Here is a 20,584-nt window from a genome sequence, read left to right as displayed (position 1 = left end):
AGTAAATCAGTCACAGGTCCAATCTTTGTGTGCAATAACATTTCTACAGGCTAATTTAACACCAAGATATAATCTCTATAAATGCATTTATATTATATTTTGAGTCCAAAAAGTATAATTGAGTCAAGCAATGATAAAACAAGTGTGTCAAAGATTCTGGTTCATCGTTCATCTTATTGGTGATACATAACGTGAATGTAAACAACTGTGGCTTCTGCCAGTTGTTTTAGTTTCAGCTCTGTCATGTGAAACCTTTGCAGCCTCGTACGTCAGTGACGTGCTGCGCTACGTAGCTGCGTCATCATCATCGGCAGCGGCAGCATCAGCAGCGTCAGAACCAGAAGAAGCAACAGACAGTGGAGGTGCAGGAGAACAAGCTGAGAAACATGGTAACGTTGTTCACATGTGAATGTCGAGATAAACTAACTGTAGTGGAGAGAGAACCGTGTTTTATTTCATGTCCGGTTTCTATCTGCTTGGATAAACTGCACCGTGTCGAAACGTGCTGTAACGTAAATACAAACAAACAAACAAACACGTGAAGGCTAAACTTATGCTAACGAGTACTTTACAGGACATGTACTTCACGGAGAGTCACGTGTCATTCGTCATGTAGACAGAAGTTTGCTTATACAAAATCATTAAGTTAAATGAATGACGTGTCAGCTATATGCAGCTCAGACAAGTTCATTTTAAATATAGTAACACAAACAGCGCACACACACACAAACCTACACATTGATACAGTTAAGTTATGTGTTTTCGTGTAGCTTTCGTGTAGTTTATCACGTGTATTCTTCTCATCAGTCCTTCTCAAAGATGTTGGTGCTGCTGATGTGTCATAAACAGGTGTGGGCGGGGTCAGGTGTATACATCACCTCTGATTGGCCCAGACGTAGAGCACACATAGGACAATCATTTCAAAATGTTTATCTACAGAATGTAGCATAAACTAAACGCGATGTAGCAAATATATAACAACAGATGTGAAATTATCTATTATTCAACTTAAAATCAATCACCAATCCTGATAATTGTTCAGGAATTCATATTTTTTAGGGGAAACGTCTTTACAATATTCTAAATTCACTTCTTTTCTTTGTCTTATTTTATGATTCAACAGCATTAGGGTTTCAAGATGTTCAGACCAACTTTGTAAAGAAGTATTTTTTTTTCTCTGGGTAATTCAAAATTACATTCTATAGAAAACAACCTTTATAGATTTAGCAATAAAGTATTTGGCAGAATTGTGATAGTGAAGTTAATTAATCATTTCAGGTTATCAATTAGATTTTAATTCAGAAGCACTTCAGTTACCCATACTTTCCACCACTGGCAACCAGTCTTTATTTCCTGTGCTGCTTGAACTGTCATTCATTTCATTCATTAGAAATGAACTGGCTAGCCAGTAGCTGTTTTTTCCAGTAGTCCACTGTACATCCCTTGGTTAAAAAAAAACAATACTATTTGAATCTATAAGATTCCTGAAGTGGGTCTTGTCTGACTGACTGCTGCTGTTCCACAGGCTGCGCTCGGGTCGTTTCTGGTGTTGTCTATGTGCATCTTGGGCCTTTTCCATGTGGAAACATCACCAGACACTCTCAGCTCACTGGATTCTTCTTTCTGTCAGTAAGTAGATCATAATGCTGCAGAGAGATGTGCTCATAGAGTAATGGCAATGACAGGAGCTTCTTGTGCTCGATAAATGTTGTACTTCTGCTCATGACAGTATTGGAACCTTTTTAAATTAGTTGTCCATCTTTATATTAGACTATGATACTGTTTAAATTTCCCTCAATACTGAATGTAATACACAGTTGTGTACAATGAGGTTCAGCTTCTATCTCTCTTCAATAAAGTGGTGGACTAGAAGTGATCTACCCAGAGCTGGACATCGACAAATGCCTCATCGTTCCAAAGGACCAGGAGCTCAGAGAGAAAGTCAGTAAAGTGTTGAAAGCCCCACAGATTTACTTCTCTGGAGCACACAAGGTACAAGATGCGTGTGTGTGTGTGTCATGTGTGCATTCATGTTTTTTTGGGAGATGTTGGAGATAATTGGCTTGGTCAGTATTTACTCTGCATTGATTATGACTCCACCACTGCAGGTTATTAAAAAAGCAAACATTACCCCCTTACTTTTTAATTCGTAGATTGAACTGTCACAAAACACACACATTTTACATACTCTTAACTGATGTCCAGTAGTACATCAGCACTTCTTTGAATATTGACACTAGATTTTTAGAATAGAATATAAAGGAAATTCTCATCTATTATTATCAAACAGATACATATCTATTATGCCTTAGAAGAAGAGGTTGTCATTATTAAGCGATTCACGAGGATGTTCTCGACATTATAATGACATGAAAGATTCTCTATATGTCTCCGTTTGTCAAACATGCACAGACTTATTTTGAACACTAGAGTGCAGTAATGGATAAAACAGGCTCCATATCATCACTTATAGGACAGGCCTTTGTTTACTGTCACAATAAACAACATGTTCACAATATTAGGCAAAATAACATTATTCACATTAACTATTTAAAATGTCAGTCTTCTTAGTTTTCAGCATATATGTCACTTTTTATTATCTGCATCACCTACATCGCTGAGCACTGGTTGACTGCAGTAATCTTTAACACCACAATGGGGTGCTAGCACCTCATGGTCGTAAGCCACTCCATGAACAATTGATTTACGTCTCACTTACATTGTACCTGAACTTGTACTTCATACTGTGTATAATGTCAGATAGCATCAATTGCAACATTACTGTCATTGGCATCCTTAAATTGGTAACTAATGATAGGTCAGGTCTGATTGGTCAAAACTAATCATACTAGTAAACGTACAGACAATTATTCTATATCCTCAGATAGGAGTCAGCTGCACCAGAGAGTAAAATATACTGCGCATGGTTTAGAGAGTAATAGTATGAAATAGTATTAGTAGTAAATCAAGTTTATGAATAAAATAAGACACGGATTACTAACAATTCAAGTAATCTATCAAAATGACGAGGCTAGAGTCCAAATGGATGCATTCAAACTGCTGTTTGAAGTTTGCATGAAGGGATTTTAGATTTTAGATACATTTAGATTGAAAAAAAGTCACAATGTTACCTGCTGATGGTAATAGATAGAAAAGTGCTTGTGAAAAAGAGCATGACATTAACGGCACAGCCTCTAAATACCATCAAATCAATGTGTTTGTGAAATGTGTTGGCAGAACATGATGTAGGGCTTAAATGTCATGTGATGTGTTCCTTTTTAAATACCCACTCTTCTCATGTCACGTAAAATCATCACAGATCCATTCACACGACCTGCGTTGTACTCGTTTATTTATTTATCATGTATTTTTCATCCTCTGTGTCGTTTTACTGTTGAGAGAGAGAGAGAGAGAGAGAGAGAGAGAGAGAGAGAGAGAGAGAGAGAGAGAGAGAGAGAGAGAGAGAGAGAGAGAGAGAGATGCTTTACCCAGTGCACAGAACTGCTGCTGTTGTTGACAATGAAATTACATCAAGTGTACACCAAACCTTCTATCTGTAAATTGAAAACTTAAATTGAAAGCCACCTCGATTTAGGAGCTAGTTTATGAATTCCAGAGCTAAGCAGTCTGGCTTGAACATGATGTATTGCCCTTCCCCTGCTCAAACTCCCTTTGATGTATGGTCGTATTATCTATAATGCTGTCTTACATGATTCTCTTTTATTGCCAGAATCAGTGCTGGACAGCAAAACAGATTACATGTTAGATTAAATCAATACAAACTTTATTTACTGGGCTTTGAAATGTAATTCTCCATTTCTCCTGACACTTGAGCAAACAGGCACTGTTGAAGGCTCAGAGCGTTGCCTGTGGTCATGTGGTTGGTCCGCCGGTCCACCATGCTCTCTGTCACCGTGCCAGGCTGCCGGTGTCGCTGCTATTCTTTGCCACTCACCCCTTGTACCCAGTAGCTGGAACACAGAATAGTGGCCGTTCAGGCTCAGATCCACCCACTGGAACACCCACTTCATTACTGGGATGGGATGCATGCCTGCTGAGTAATTGTAATGGAGCGCAATGGGCAGCAGTCCCATGAAAACGCCTCTAGAAAGGTGCTCATGACCAAAAACAAAAGCAAAGAGCCACAGAAGCTGCAGATTTCTGTGTCCAAACTTCAGAGCAACGAATCACCACTTGAACTTATGTGTTGGTGAAACCTGGCATGTGCATTTTTAGAAATCCTAATTATATTCAGAAGCCTTAACAGCATCTACTGTTTGATACAAGTGGGATGTGTGTTGGCTAACACGCCTAACACCATGTCCTAGTCTGATAAATAAAGTTAGTGCAAAGTGGCAATAAGAACTGAAAAAGACCTGACCATATTCTTTCAAGGGTACATATTTAGAAATTGTTGTAATAGGTTGGAAGCCCAATTTACTGAAGGTCATTGTGACGTTATTTTCTGAATATATTAATCTCTGTCCTAATTTTTTAAAACAAACTAGTGTTTTGAAGGGCAAAAACATAGCCTAGGTTTGATTAGAATAGGGTTATCATAGTGCTAAACTATTATAAGAATGGGTTTGACCTGTAACACCCTTTTTCCCAATGGCCTTTGTTTCAGAGAGTGCGGGGCTGTTTGTCAGACTCTCAGCCAAACAATGCCGGAAAAAAATACAAAGAGCATTCAGGTCCATTGTTTATAATTTATTGTCTAAGTCTAAAGGAGGGAGGAGGGCACATGCTTACAAACACAAATAAAAACAACAATAAATAATGTGAGTATAAATAAACTAAAAAGTAACTCTAAAACAATATTTAAATAGGTTTTAATCCTAATGCTGTCCTAATTATAATTATTATATATAACAGTGACCTTTTTAATAATTTGAAATAAAGGTAGAAGACATTTTGCTTCTTCCTCCAGTCTCACAGCCCTGATGGTTATTCTAAGTAGAAGCTTCAGTTGACTTAGATATTATTAATTAACAGGTATAAGACACTTAATGTAATCTTGTTCAACTGAAATTCTCAGATTTTATGTATGTAAACTAAAGGAATCTTGTAAATTACATTCTCAGCAGGTCTAACATGAGGGTCGTTCTCCCCCTGCGTCTTTTCCTTCTTACATTAACTCTACCGTGGCATCTTGTTCTATAAAGTGTCTCTGAAGAATGATACCAGCAAACACCTACTCGCTGAAGTGAGGAACCAAACCTGAACCTTCTTCTAGACTCACAAGATTAAAATGTTTATTTAAAATCCAACTCACTCACAACTTACAGTTTATATCTCAGAGCCCACAGTTGAATGGTATTAACAAGTTTGTTCGTCACAGAACGTTTTACCTGTATCAGAGATCTTTATTTTTATATCAGAATGCTCCAGCAACTTTTATTGGAAATTGTTCAATAAAGACTGAAAAATGTTTATAAATGTCAAAAGAGTGTATCAACACCTTGTTGCATTTTCTTACTGTGTCAGAGCAACATTATGTCTCAAAATGCCAAAGTGCTTTTAGGTAATTTTGTTTTACAGAAAAGACGGAGCTGTGCAAGTTCTTGATGTCGATAGAGGCTCTTTGGAAATCAAGCTTTGCCTGTAGAAAGAATTAAAGAACAGTGAAAATGAAGAAGGACCCAAAAATAAACCAAAGAACTCGGAGCTAGAAAGGATTAAAAAGCTCTGTGTATATTTGGCTGCACATCAGCTCATCCAGGTGTGCTTTAACTCACTAAGGAATGTCAAAATGCGTTTCTGCCTTCTTAAATCTACTTTCAGCTATTTACTGATCGTTTTATTATGACCAAAGTTTTGCACTGCACGATGCAATCGGGCAAATTAACATCCGATCATGCTCTGTGGCATGTTCAGTATGAGGATGCTGAGCAGGTCCAGTCGATTCAGATTTTGTATCAAGACGGCAAAAGGAAAAGATCCACGTGAGTGTGAAGACGATTCATTGTTGGCAGGAGCTTCAGTCACATAAATGCTCACCTGGCTGGTGTTTCAATAGGAACTGTGACTAAAGGGACATCTGTATTTAGATCATCATGCATTTGTATAACATGTAAGGAATTACAGGAAGTTATCAGACTGTCAGTGGACAGTTACCGGCGAGGGATATTTACCATAGACTGTAAATAAAGGTGGACGACATGACTGCTCCCCAAAAGTGAATCCAAACCCTTTTGATCGCCTCCTGGTGGCTGGCTGCAGTATAGGTCATAAGTCCTTCCTCCTCCATGTCAATGAATGGGACATGGACCAAACTAAAATAGTTTCTGTTATTTTATGTTATCACACTGAAGTTTGTTCAAGTGTGGTTTTTGATTTGTTATCTGATGCTATAAAACAGGGAGAAATGTTGTGATTGACAGTTGAGACTAACTTGTCATTAGTGGAGTGCTTGTTTCATCGGGACCTCGATACCGCTGCTCCATCCTCCCGACTCTTGCTCCAATTGTGCAAGTTGGCAGTGTTCATACCCTTCAATTCTGGATAGTGGGAAGAAGTGGCCACGCGTTGTCCATCTTTATACACAGTCCATGGATTTTACAGTAGGACTGCGGTGCATAAAACCTCTCATTATAAAGATGAACACACATTTAAGAGCTCAGTGGTGCAAAAACCAGAGGCACTGGTCTACAGACATGTACAAAAAAAAAGGTGATCTGGTCAGATGAGTCATCTATTACTGCGTTCTCGCCACGGGAGAGTGAGTGCGTGTGTGACTACACCAACAGAACAGTACAGGCCTGAATGCTTGACCCCTGCACTGAGCAGGTCCAGTGCTTCTGTTGTGCTGTAGGGGGGGGATTTTGCTGACATGGTCTGGGTCCGTTTGTCCCAGTAGAGGTAATGTCAGTGATCACTTTTATAAAACATGTCTATCCCTATTGGAAGGGGCCTCTGGTAGGATGACAATGCCCCCAGCCAGAGGACACGCACCTCATTGAACACCTATGGGAGATTTTGCTCCAACATGTTAGAGAGAGTGCTCTTCATTACTGTCATCAAAATATCATATTGGAAAATATGTTTTGTAAAAATGTTATGATTCATCCCTCCAGTTGAGTTAATCTATGCTAAATGCAGTGACGCTTCTCCAGTGCACGTATTGGCCTCGCACTTTTTTTTTTACTATATGTCGTGTATGTATTTTTTATTTCTTCTTTTGTTTTCTGTGTATATATAATATGTGCACTCACATCATTTAAAATCATTTTGAGTCATAGTTTCGACACAAGCTTGTTCAGGCATGTTTGTCGTACTTGGCGTAAACAACACAGGCCACAGGAGCTATCTTTACCTCATAGTTTCTCCAAAAGTGGAGACAGTTTTGGACTTGTTTTCTTTTTTGTTTTTTTCAGTAAGGACCACAGCCACAGGGCACATTCTTAGACATGGGGGATTTCAAAGCCTTGTTTTTTGGGTAGACATTTCTTGCATCTTGTGGATGGAATGAGGGTTTAAACCATTACTGCGATTAGAGCTGCCTCACTATGATCTCTTGAGCTTGCTTACTGCTGCTAATAGCTGTTTCCTCTCTATTTCCCTCTATCTTTTTCTTTTTCGCTTTCTCTCTCTCTCTGTGAATGATTTTTATGCTTTGCTAAAACATGTGGGGGCGTTGAGAGAGAGGATTTAAATGCAACGATCCCCCTCCTCTTTTTTTTATTTTTTTATTTATTTTTTGGTGAATCTCAGCGTTCTTTTCTGCAAGCCTCTGATGACGACAGGGCAGCTTTAAGCCTGGCAGTGCCCACGGCAGGCTGCCGTCTCAGCGCTGCCCACTCTCCTCTGTGTTGGCATGCTGGAGAAAGCGAGGGTGGGGTTCCTCTCGAGCAGACCTTGTCATTCCTAGGAAAGCCTACATGTCCACCCATGCAGGATTCCTGATAGGTCTCCATGTTGGGGATGTGAGAACGAAGAGATAGGGATTTTATCTCCAGTAGGCGATGGCCTTTCTTTTCAGTGAGGAGTGTATATTTAGATAAACAGACAAGGCACTTCCTTGAGCCTTTATGTGACAGGGAGGGTCAACAAGTGAAACATGTACTATAATATCCATCTAATTGCATATTCAGTCTCATCAGGTGGGTGTTTTTGGCTCTGCTGGATTAAGTAGGTGTGTTTGGCTGAGATTCAGGGAGTTTATTTCCTTAGCTAATGTTCCCCTTTGTCATTATAACACCGTGTTAAGCTGACCCGTGTCCCGCTCCATTCAGTCATTGCCCATTTACTACACGGCACACGTGATTCATGCGAGCTTCTGAGGAGGAAAGATTTACAACCTTCTGCTACTAGTACGATTGATTATGCATATTCAGTGGAATGAAGAGAGGCAGTAAACCTCCAGAGCCACCATCACACAGAAGAATCATTTGCAACTCGCGAGACGCACACGCACCTCATGAGGTTTGACCTGTGACATGCAAAATGCAGCGCTGCAACGATTTTGCCCTCAGTTGGCGGGAACTGAGGGCAAAAGGATGTGTGCAATTGTCTTTCATGTGTAAGTGAGACTGCACCTGACACGTTTATATCTGAAATCAAGTGTTCTTTTCCTATTTATTTCACCTCCTTCCCCTATTTTCTCCGTCTTCACGCCTCTCAACCATGCATTCACCTCTAAACTGACATTCATTTATTATACTTTTTTTTTTTTGATGCTACCATTTCGCACCCTGCTGTTGCAATAGCGTAGTGTTCCTTCACCTTACATTTAGACTGCAAGTGCGTAGGCAGAAATACTTTTTACTCTGTGGCTGTGAGTAAAATATGATTTCAATTACCATGAAAATGTATTGTATTATCAATGGGAGGATGAGAACAGATTAAGGAAGCTCTTGGATGCTCTTACAGATGACAATGGTCAGGTTTCCATGCAAAGAGCAGCACAGGAAGAATATGATTTTCCCCGTTTGACAAAAGCTCTGAGAAGAAGGAGGTGGTTGAAAACGTAAAGCCGACTCAGACCTGATATGTTTAAGAAAATGATTTGCTTTGATACACAGGAATGTTTTTGTATTGATGACAACTTTTTAATTTTTTTACTTATAGCAACCTAATTAAGCAATAAGACTATAAGCTTTCGTCGTTGTAAAAGTTAAATCCAAATTTGTGAACTCCGGCACAGAGGCAATAGCAATCACTTGGAGAAGCAGCGGGTCTTTAATAAAGATACGACCTGAACCTGCGCCGCCTGATTATTATTCAGTATTCACACAGAAATTCCATCTCCTCAGTTCATATACATTGACGGCAAGATCTGTTCAAACAGAGATTCATAATCTGCATGGGAAGTGCATCTGCTGCTGTGGATACTTAGACAAACATACAAGATTAAATTTCTATTTATATGAGCCACCGAAACCTAACATTTGCCAGGGAATCAACGTAAGATCTGGAGACGACTCGGTTGCACTTTAGCAGAGTGAGAAACTCGTATGTTTCCCTAACGTGATCTGTCCAGCTAGGACATGACACCCAAAAAAATCACATTTAAAATAATAAAATCAAGCCACCCCCCGCAGTTCTCATTTTGTCTCGTGTGGTGTACGATCTCAAGAGTTCCCTGGGCCTCAGATATCTGGGTGTTAATGTGAGCTCCTTCCATTTTGTGAGGATTTTCAGGACAAAAATCAAACTGTAAACTTTAACTTAGATTCTTCATGTAGAGTAATTCCTCTCAGATGCATAGAGAGTGAATACAGACGCTCAGATAGGTTTACTGTGGCTCTTTTCCTTGAAACTGACATAATGGGCTTGTTTCTACTTTGACAGCCTCTTTTCTTTTTGAACTAGGTAATCACAAAGTTAAAAGTGATCATGTGAAGTTTTACTTAAGACCCAGATGCTTGGCTTAGTGGCACGTTGCCCAAAATGTTTTTTTGTGCTTCTCATTTGTGGTCCGGCACAGGGTTTAGTTACAGTTGTGTCCCAATCCTCTGATTCACCTTCTTTAAGAACAGCTTCAGGGCTGCTCATAATGCTTAACTCTCCATAATGCCATCCCCTTCATCTCCCCAGTGGTCTTATTGTCTTAACTCTGGATGGAGAAGACAGAGTGTTAAAGGAAAAACAGGTTAATACACATTTGGCACAGTGAAAGTATCATTTCAAAGATGCACAAACATACAAGTTTTATGTTTTTTGATTCCTGTTTCTCCCAACTTCTTTCGTTGCCTTGTCAGTCTGTTTTACTGTGTTTTTAAGATGTATTACCGGTGATTCATTTTTGCTTTTGACATGAAAAGGCGGCTAATGGTAACAGCGATCAGGTGCATTGATGTGTTGATTGATTTGAGAACAGGGGGATGATAAAACTGCCTTCCTTGTCATTTTTCCTGATCCTGTAGTTTGGAAGCAAAAGAAAATGTTATGCAAATGATTTGTTAATCCCTTTACATTATTTGTTCCATTTCTACCGTTCGTTTTCACACTCAATTTCCAGCACAGGGAGCTGACAGGCGGACACCCTCAGATCGCTAATTCTTAAGATAGGAATAAAAAAATAAAAAGTCAGCCATCCGTCACGTTTAAAATATACTTGCTTCAATTAATTAATTTGCCTTGAATGATTTAGCCTGAAAAATGTAGTAGCAGACCTTGAAAGCCCTTCAAGCACTTCACTTTAGAGACCTCCAACTTAACCTCTTTCTCTTCTTTTATGTGTGTTTTCATAAACGCTCTCACCAGCAGATTAACAGACTCTCAAGAAAAACATTGACCTGCACAATTAAGGATATGATATCAGCATAAGCAGGATAAGGCAGCTGAGTCTAAGCTGAGAGAGCAGTGGCACATGAAACTGTGACCAGTATTTCTCCATAGTTTTGTTGTCCCAAAGGTTGGTGTTAAAAATAATAAGAAAGAGGTGGGATGGTCTTAGATTCAAGAAGCTTAAAATGCAAAATCTCAAATAAGCCCAATTTTCCCCAGCCAATCGCGTCGCATTTTGGTGGGCTTGTGTTGATCGTCTCAACTGACTCACACGCCGCCCCTCCCCAAATAAAAACACTAGAGATTTACGTGGCTTTTCAAAAAATGTATCTAGACATTTATCCAGCTTAATCTTCTTAACATATTAAAGTGATTTGCGTTACCCTGAAGTGGCTGAAGCTGCAAGCTCACCGCCCCTCATGGAACTAAGACCCGAGAGGCATTGTGGACACCTTCCGCTCACGAGGAGAGAGGTGGGCAGAAGTCAACCTGATTCTCAGCTGTGGAGCTGTCCCCACATTTTGCGTTCATTTTCTTTTTCTTTTTTTGTTCTGTTATTAGTCCAACTGTTGCTCTCAGTCAGTGTTCTTAGGCACACGGCTCTGCCAGCACTGCCCACACTGTGGTGTGGAGGTTTGGAGCTCTCAGCTTTTTGAGCTGAACTGAAAGAGCTCTCTCACAGAGTAGGTGTTGGCAGGATGCTTTGTTTCTTTCTGTGAATGTCATGAGAGGTATGGATAATGAGAAAACTGAAGCACAGTGATGCCATGATTTATCTGGGTGCCAACTTTATGCCTGACTGCAGATTTGGGCATTTTCAGATAGACGATGCGCTTAACCTTTTCTTCAGACGCGACACAAATCTGAGAATCAGAAGTGACAGTTGCAATGTGTTTTTTCCTAAAAACACCACTTCACAGGCCGGGCAGCAAAAGGTCTTGGTCAAACTCGAGCACTGCTAATGTCCTTATTTGGCGTAATTGCTCTATGGATGCACCTCGGGGCATTCGTTTTGCCAGATCGCATTAGCAGAACTGTAAGTTTACATTTGAAAACGTTCATTGTAGCTGAAGCCTGGGTCCATTCATTGTCTTCATGGTATTTAGCTTAATGTCTGTCAGAGTTAAATCACACATGATGGGGTCAAAGTTAATGTGGCTGGGCTGCAATCCTCATTTGGTTTATTTGGATAAGAGTTTAAAGAGTCGACTGAAATATGAAAGCATTTTAAAATGATCTTAAAATCATGGATAAAATGTTCTTTATGATAAATGGAGAGGACCGCAATCATAGCAGCAATCATTCAGTCAATCAAAACCAACAGCAGTGCACCACTTTTTAGATGAGGACATTAGGCTGGATTCATTGATCAATTAATGTTTTGTCTATAAAACATCATAAAGTAGAATCTTTATCACAAGTGTAGGGTATCATCTTTGCACCTCCTGTTTTATGTGACCAACAATCCAAAACTCAGATACTCATATAACATATTCAGATGTCTACACATCCTCACAATGGAGAAGCTGGAACTGGAACTTGGCATTTTGGCTTGAAAACAAATAATGACTTATTAAAGTAGTCGCTCATTCATTTTATGTCGATCAATAGTCAATGAATCGTATCAGCTCTCGTTTCTTCTTCCAATCCATTTAAACTAAACTATGTCTAAATTATATAAATCTAAAGAATGTAATTGTCATCTGACTACTTAGATTGTGGTTCAGTATTAAACAACGGTATTAGGGGATGATACACATGAAATGATAAATATAATAAAATGTTATTTCACTTCCTTTTTATCTTTGTATACATGAGACATTGTGTAGTATCTATTTGTTATGTGTGTTAAGCTTAGAAGAAGGCATTGTTGATTCTGTATAACTACATTTACATACAAATATAGTTTACAGTAGATATACTGCAGTTGCTTTTAATTTAAGCTCATGTCAGATATTATTGTAACACTGTATGCATTTAACTTGCTAGTAAGAAAGGGACAGCTCACAGTGATTTCTCACATAAGCCTGTCCTGCATGTGCTGGACAGGCTTATGTTTCTGTTCATGTGGTCACTTATTGGTACATCTGATGAAAAGTTTCACTCTGCCTCTTATTCAGATTGGCAGGAAGTCGTGTACCTACAGGTAATGTCTGACAGGTGTTAAACTCAAACACTGAGGCCGTCCATACGAACTTAACGCAGACGAGCACTTCAAACAAACTATGAGTGGTTGCTTCTTTTCATATCACACAGAATAGGAGAAATTGATTGGAACTGGGAGGCTTAGGACTGGATTTTCCTCAACCATAATATTTTTTCTTTAACAACTGCAGCTTAAATTTAGATTTTTTTTTTTGCTGGCTTTGTTTTTTATTTCTTTGTCCAAATCCTATCGAGTGGTGCTTCAGGTTTTTCCTTGAGTAAAAAGTTGATATTGTTGTGGGGAGGGAGAAAGGACTTTTTTTTTTTTTCATGTGTGCAGGAATGTAGATTTCTTCCCCCCGTGAAATCCTAATTGTGCCTTGGAGGGCTGGTAGGGTATCTCTGCTCGGCTCAGCTCAACAGGATTTGTGTCTGTGTATGTTAGAGTATGTCTCTTAGCTTGAATGCGGATATAACCCTTTCATTGCACAAGCTGCTGATTCTTCATATTTGCCGATAGGCTGATCCTGTGCATCCGTATCTTTTTGTGGGAGACATTGAAAGTTTTTTTTTTTTTGTGAGGGAAGCTTCCATCTTTATTTTGTTTGTCTTTAAATATTTGATATTTTTTAAGAGTTAATGCAGATAACAAGTGGACTTCTATCTGTGGATCAACCATGTTTGAAAATTAAGCTCCTGAGAGCAGGCCTTGCCAATAGTGAACGGTCAGATCGAGAATATATCTCAGGTCAAAACTACATCTGTCCCGTGTGCTTCCTGAATTATTGCTGTGCATTTATCTATGCAAATCCAGGATAAGATCCTATCTGCCTGCAGCGACATATCCCCCTGGATTTGGTCTATACGTGAATTAGGCAGGTTATGGTTGACAGTCAAAAAGGAATTGCAGCAACATATATGCGGAGATTATTGCTGTAGTCATTAATTGTTGCTTGAAAGGAGATTAGGATTACCGGTCCTGCAGAACACTAACACCTGTCCTTCCTCAAATCCAACAATGTTACTTCAGTTTCCCTTATTTCAGTATCAGCTCGAGTTGGCAAAATAAAAAAGGCTGATTTATTCAAATGAATCATCAACACTGGAAATGATTCAATATGCGCCACATTCAGATGGGTGATATATTATTCCCTTGGGGAGAGGCAAAGATGGAGCTGTGGAGCTGTTTTATTTGTGCTCTCTTTATCAGTGTGTCAGGCAGAGAGGCTGAGCTTGTTCTCAATGAATGGACGAGCCCTTGAACCATAAACCTGTACCTCCTCTGATAACAGTTTCTGCATTGTGATATAAGTGCCATTCCCTGTGATGTCCTCTTTGACAGCGCTAAATATATCAACACACACAAAATGATCTGTCAGACGAATTATTTTATTTCTACCAGTTCTCCAAAACTAAGGGTTTTTTTTCAGCGTGTGCAGTGTGTGCATTTGGAGACGTGCTGTATTGTGGACTTAATTACGGATTCAAAGCATAGTGCGTTGTGGTTGCAATTCACCCGGCTCTGCTTTTTATGCTCATAATGTTTTGCCTTTAGGTGAATGTTTACTGTACATTTTAGTCTTATACATCATTTAATGCTTTTTCTGCTGCTGGGACCTCAGCCGGCTCTGACGTCTGAGATAGCCACATCTTCTAAGGTGATGAGAGTGCTCCCTGAATAACTCAGAGCCCGTGTGATGACATGGCCCTGATTGTCAGACTGGTGGGCTGGTGACACTGGAACACAGACGGTGCTTGTCTGTTTGAAATATTCTCTTTCAAGCTTCCAAGCCCTGGGCAGTCCTCTCTCCCAGTCTCCCAACACCCAGCTTCGCCCACTGAAACAAGACTTCCATACTGGAAAATCCGGCCCTGTCAACTGGCAGTCTGGACTTGGTTCAGCCCACATGCCAAGCACCCCCCCACCACCACTTCCACCCCTTAATAAGCACTAGAGTTTGCCACCCCATGTAGATGCCTTTTGGTCGCCATCCATGGATGGCGTCAATAGCATCTTCCTACACAACAGTGACTGAACGGAGGGCACAAGAAAATGTGGGAATAATTTACACTTTCTCACTGTACTACCATCAGAAACCATAATTAATCATGATAGAAAAAATGTGGAAGCCATCTTGGCTGGTGAAACACACAGTGCCTGTGAACAGCCCTGACACCTTTAACAGCTCTGGTGGCCAAATAGGAATGGGTGTCAGAGTGCTTACAACTAAGCTCCCTTCATGGCAGCATGTAACCCATGATGGTTCTTTGTGAAAGTGGAACTGTTGTAAGACTTCAATTTATTTTCTTCAAATAAAATGCTGTTACAGGTCTCAAAATCCTTCAGAATGTGGCAGCAAATTAAAGAATTTGAACAAAATAGCCGCCAAAATATTTTTTTTTATAATAATATGTTTGTTTTTTTTCAGCTTTGTTGCTGTTTTCATTTGCACATACACTATATATCTACTATAAGCTCAGCAGATCTTAATAATTTTCCTTTTTATCGTCCGAATTCCCCTGAGGGCTCTTAGAATCAAAATAGTTGATTCAGATTTCCAAATCCTGGGGAGGTAATTAGAAAGTGCTCCCTATTAACTTTTATAGGCTGCACTTGGTGGTAAAATAGCAGATCTATGACTCCAAGTGTGTGACATGCTTGACAGACTAATTATGGTCATGAGTCCAGTGCTGTAATTTTCCCTGTTTGACTGTTGTGTTCTCAGCAGCCAGACTATACATGACAACAATATTTCCCTCTTTCCTCATTTAGCTGGGTGATGACGCTCAGATCCCAGCACCTGGTTGTTACTTCAGAGTCGTGGTTCTCAAACTTTTTTCTGTTCACGCCCACCACCCCACAAGTTTTTATCAATCATTATCGGTAGGGTTGGTAATTTGTCTCTGTAACAGTTTCTATCTTATTTGTTTAAATCCTCTTCACATCCAGATTGTCATCATTCAAACGCTGCATGACAAAACAAATAACAAAAAAAAGCCGGTATCTGTGGCCGTCACATTATTGGTCAGTGTACCTGTCTGTAACTAACCAACCTGCCTGCCTGCGCACATCCTGTGAGTCTTCAGCCAGAGAGACATAGACAGCTGAAGCTCAGACGATCAGTCAGAAGTTAGCGAGGGAGTCATGGAAAGGTGTTTTGGGGGCGTAGCTTTGACGAGAGGGCAGATGGGAGGCGATGGGATGTATTGTTTGCATCTTTTAAAGTATAGCCTGCTCTTTACCATCTAGCTAGCTTTACCAGGATTACCAACCCTACCTTTAACCTTGAAACATTATTAATACAATCATAGAATAATTTATTCACCTATGATTAATACATTTTTTAATCAATCATAGAGGGAAAAATGATAAAAAAAAAGGCTTTCCACTATATCAATCATGTTTATTCAAGTTTCACTCCATATTTTTCCCCTGGTCATCCACGCTGACCCCCTGCAGTGACTCCATGACCCCCCAGGGGGGCCCACCCCTCGGTTTGAGAATCATTGCTTCAGAGTACCTGTTAATGGCAGTGTCTGTGTTAGAGCATGTGCATTTGCAGAAAGGCTTTCATGGCAGTGAGTAGGTGTATGTGTGTAAAGCCACCACTAGAAAGTGTTGAAAGCCTCAGCTAGCAAGATCGCATCCAGGGTGACTAATAAGCTTAACATGAGCACGGCTGTGTTCGCAAGCATGGCGCAGTGAAAGAAGTCTTCGATGTTGAGAGAAATGCAGAAATGGTTCCCTAGGCTGCCACTAATTCCCTCACCCCCCTCAAGCATCAATCAGACTGTGAACTGTCTCAATGTGGCTTCATTGCATTGCTCCGAACTGCACTGCTGAAGTACACGGCTTCACAAACACAGTTCAGGACAGACTGCGTTCAAACATCTTCACAAATCCAGATGTTCATTTGTGGCTTTAGAATAATATGACAATAAATCAAAATATATTGTTCAATAGATTATATTCTGTGAGCAGAATCTATAGGTTATAAATGACATTACATTGTCTCGCCTTACCTTCTGTCAAGTTCTAATTTGATTAGAATAAAACCTGGAAATACATATTTGTAGGTTCAAACAAAAAAAAGTGTGTTAATGTGAATATCATGTAAACTTGTGTTTGATATTTAGCTGTGATTCTCCTTGAACTGCTGCCTCGCCGCAGCTCTCTCACCCCTCTGTGTGGCCACAGTACCTGGTGGGGATCTGGTAGCTGTGTTGTCTTTGGGCCTTAAATATGAATGTGTTTATTTCCACATGTGGCTTTCTTTTGACCATGTGGCTCCTCCAAGTGTGGATTTATAAGCCACTTCACACTCCACTCCTGTGTGGGAGGAAGGCTGAGTTAAAAATAGGCAGGTTTGGAGGTAGTGAGCAGCCCGCATCACTGTGTGTGGTGCTTAAGAACACACAGGATTATTGGCATTGTGTTTGCATATCATTTATACGTGTCAATAATCAAACTGAATGTTGAAACCAGTTATTGTCGTTGTTATTGTGAAATTCCCCAAATCATCTTGTATAATAATCTTAAAAGGGTCAGTAGCACTCGTGTTCTACTAAAGTGGGATAAAGCATTGACTTTGTGTGCCGTGGAGTTTAATAATATATGGAAGTTTATTCATTCTGTGCTAAATTACAAAAAGATATTCAATTACAAAACATCCCTTTTAGCTCACTGTGCATGCTACTGTGTACACAGTATTTTTCTTTAATATAACATCTTCAAGGGGTATTCCAGTGATTTAGTATTTAGCTCAAATTAAACAAATATTGTCAAAATATGAAAACACAGGATTGTTTAAGTTGAGATTTAAGCAGATGAAATATATAATTATCTAATGTGAAAACTGGCAACAAGATGGAAAGGAGTACTGGTAACAGAGTTCAGGAATCTGAGCCGGTGAATCCTCTGATAGCAGCGTGCAGTTTGTCAGGTATTGAGGCAAGTGAGTTTTCCAACACGGAGCTTTTTCTGAATCCAAACTTCACCTACAGAATAGAAAAGGTGGCAGAGCACGCTGGCATCCAGAGCAGAGGAACTGAAATGAGCAGGGGTGGCTGAGCATGGCAGGTATTGTTTGTGAGGCAGGTGATCCAGGCACAAGTAGACGGGTAGTACAACAGAGACAGAGCAGGGAAAAAAATATAACACTTGAAATAAGAGGGCGGCTAAAGCGTTTCTACCACTTTGCAGAGTCTCGTGGATTTAATCAGTCTTTGATACTGCTTCTGATCTGTTTAGCTCATTAGTTGATTTGTGTGAGGTGAACTGGAAATTGGAATTCACGACCAACCAGCCACACACACAAACCAGAAGCATGCTTGGAGAGCCCATAACTCTGCCAATGCTAATGCCTCATGTTGCTATGCTAGATAAAGAGAAAAACAATTCCTGTTTATCTGGTTCAGGTTCAAATTGAATGGGGTTCTTGTTTGGGTCACCTTTCCACAAAATTTGTAGAAATCAGTTCAGTCGTTTTTGAGTAAATCTGCTAAAAGACTGCAATGAAGACATGGCCTCATTGGCAGAGGTAACAAGAGAAAAACAATCTGAGGCTAAAACAACAAACAACATGAGTTGCGTTTCCACTGCAGGAACTTTCCCCAGGAACTAGGAACCTTTGCTGGGTTTTAATTACAAAGAAATCTTTACACCCCCCAAAAAAGTCTCTGCTTTGGGAGTAATACTTTACGAAAGTATAATCTTTGGGGTGGAGCTTGCAGCGCTGAAGATGCCTGATTGGCTGAGGGCTCCAGGGTTTTATTTCAACCTCTCCATCCCAACAATGGCTTGTAAAATCTGTTTTCTTAATTCAAGTCTATATTGAGTGTTTTGAATACGCTTTGTTGCTAGTGTCCATTCTTTTCCTAGAGTTGACTCAAAATTCCTGATTTTGTAGCGTTGCTCTATTTATATAGCATTGTCTTTGTTGTGGAGTGTACTGCAGAACCACAGCCTGGTGATTTGGAGTGGAACAGCTTTTTGTAGCCGTGGGTCGTTCATACGTCAGCAGAATAATTAGCCTATTCCCCCCTGGTCCGTGGATCGCAGTGGAAACACAGGTCAACAAGAATCTGCTGGAACCTTTCAGTTACTTGAAAAAAGTCCCTGGGACTAAAAGCTTGAGGTAATTTTGGCCGAAACGTGGCTATAGATGATGTGATCCCCACACTGGATATTATTCAATTCATGCAACCCAGTAACATTTGTATGGACTGTAAATTACTTTTAAACTAGACCGCCTAATTTTACTTTGTTTAAGATTATTGCTGTGACCACTTGAGTAATTTTCTCAGTCTTTGGAAAACCCTGTTCCAAACCGAGCCAAGTCGTTATTACTACAAAAGTTAGTGAGGTAGTACTCTACTGTGACTAGCTAATTGACTTTTATATATAAAATGATTGGAGCATTGTCTCTCATCACATGTTGTTTTTTTTGTACCTGAGAAGTGCAGACAATAGATGGATGAGAGTGGTTGTGTATATTTTGAAAGCTTCACACACACACACACACACCAAAGCCTCCCCACTCTCCACATTTAGCACAGCACTACCTGTGAAGCACTTTGAAACATTTGTTTTGAAATGTGCCATATAAATCTTTACCTACTTAAAAAAGAAACGTGTGGATCACAGAGCTGTTCTTGTATCCCTGTCTCTGTAGTCACAACAATACCTTTTTTTTATGGTTAGAATAATAGGATGCTGTTTGACAAGATTCCATGAAACTCAGTTTTTCATCTATACCAGTTCCTCTGTAGCAGATTACTGATCTGCCTGTGATGTGAAGGAGCTTTTATAATGTGGTGCGGAACAAAGAGGTTTCAAAGCTTCTGCAGATTAGAGGTGGGGGTGGTGGGGGGGCTGATATCAATGACAACGAAGACCTCCTCACCTGTAAAGGTTGGTGCCCTCTAGGTGAGCGCCATTGCCCCCTCTTCCTATCTCCATCTCATATTTGGGTCTGCGGCCCCCTACTCTCTGCTCAGGATTCAATTACAGCTGCCTGGCCGAACTCTGACCTCCCCTCCACCAGGATGAATCTCATTGTCTGACCCTGACCGTGGTGCCGCCGTTCACCTTCCCCATCACTCCTCTGCCCCGCTCAAAGCACCTATATCTTCTAAAATGAGACCTTATTACTTTGTCCTTAGTATAAAAGTTCACTCATCTTTGTTCTGTGAATACACTATTATATATTCAGTTTGATTTAGAATATTTTTGAGGCTGCGGAAATAATAAAATTGTAGCTGCTATTTTTCTCCATCATCTGATAAATTTATTTCCACTGCCGTCTTTTAGTTTCTGTTTTTCTGTATTTATAGATCGATCTTTCAACCTTGCTGTAAGCTGCAGTCGATGGTTGTTAAGCCATCGCTGTCTCTTAATCACAACACAGATACCTGTTAATTACCAAACGAGTTCAAGTATTTTTGGTACTTAAACAGGGATTTGGGATCGATGCTTTCCTCTGCTCGGGGTCGAGCGCTGAGCACAGTTGACCATTTAATGAAACGTTGTGGGTTCTGCGCGCAGACGCTGGAGGAGATGAAGCGCAGGGAGGATAAAGCGATGGGTATATTAATAGGCAGCTGCATGGACGACACTGTTTGGTATTGGGTCAGGGATAAAGCATGAACTTGTAAACTCACTGAGGGGCCTCGCCTCCCTTCCTCCCGCTCGCTAACTCACTCTCGC

The 20,584-nt window shown here is 40.1% G+C and overlaps 1 protein-coding gene across 1 annotated transcript in view; it reads left to right on the top strand.

The window, feature by feature from the left end:
* Window positions 1-285: 285 nt before the first annotated feature.
* Window positions 286-20,584, top strand: part of LOC118115497 (phosphatidylethanolamine-binding protein 4) — a 52,712-nt gene continuing 32,413 nt past the window's right edge. The window contains exons 1-3 of the mRNA XM_035166677.2: window positions 286-389; window positions 1,526-1,629; window positions 1,860-1,992. Of these exons, the coding sequence (XP_035022568.2) occupies window positions 387-389; window positions 1,526-1,629; window positions 1,860-1,992 (240 nt within the window). The 5' untranslated portion in view covers window positions 286-386. The remainder of the gene's footprint in view (window positions 390-1,525; window positions 1,630-1,859; window positions 1,993-20,584) is intronic.

This window comes from Hippoglossus stenolepis, chromosome 9 (genome assembly GCF_022539355.2).
Source record: "Hippoglossus stenolepis isolate QCI-W04-F060 chromosome 9, HSTE1.2, whole genome shotgun sequence".
NCBI classification, from domain to species: Eukaryota; Metazoa; Chordata; class Actinopteri; order Pleuronectiformes; family Pleuronectidae; genus Hippoglossus; species Hippoglossus stenolepis.
The sequence above is the reverse complement of the archived record's forward strand: the minus strand, read 5'-3'. Positions and strand labels throughout refer to the sequence as shown.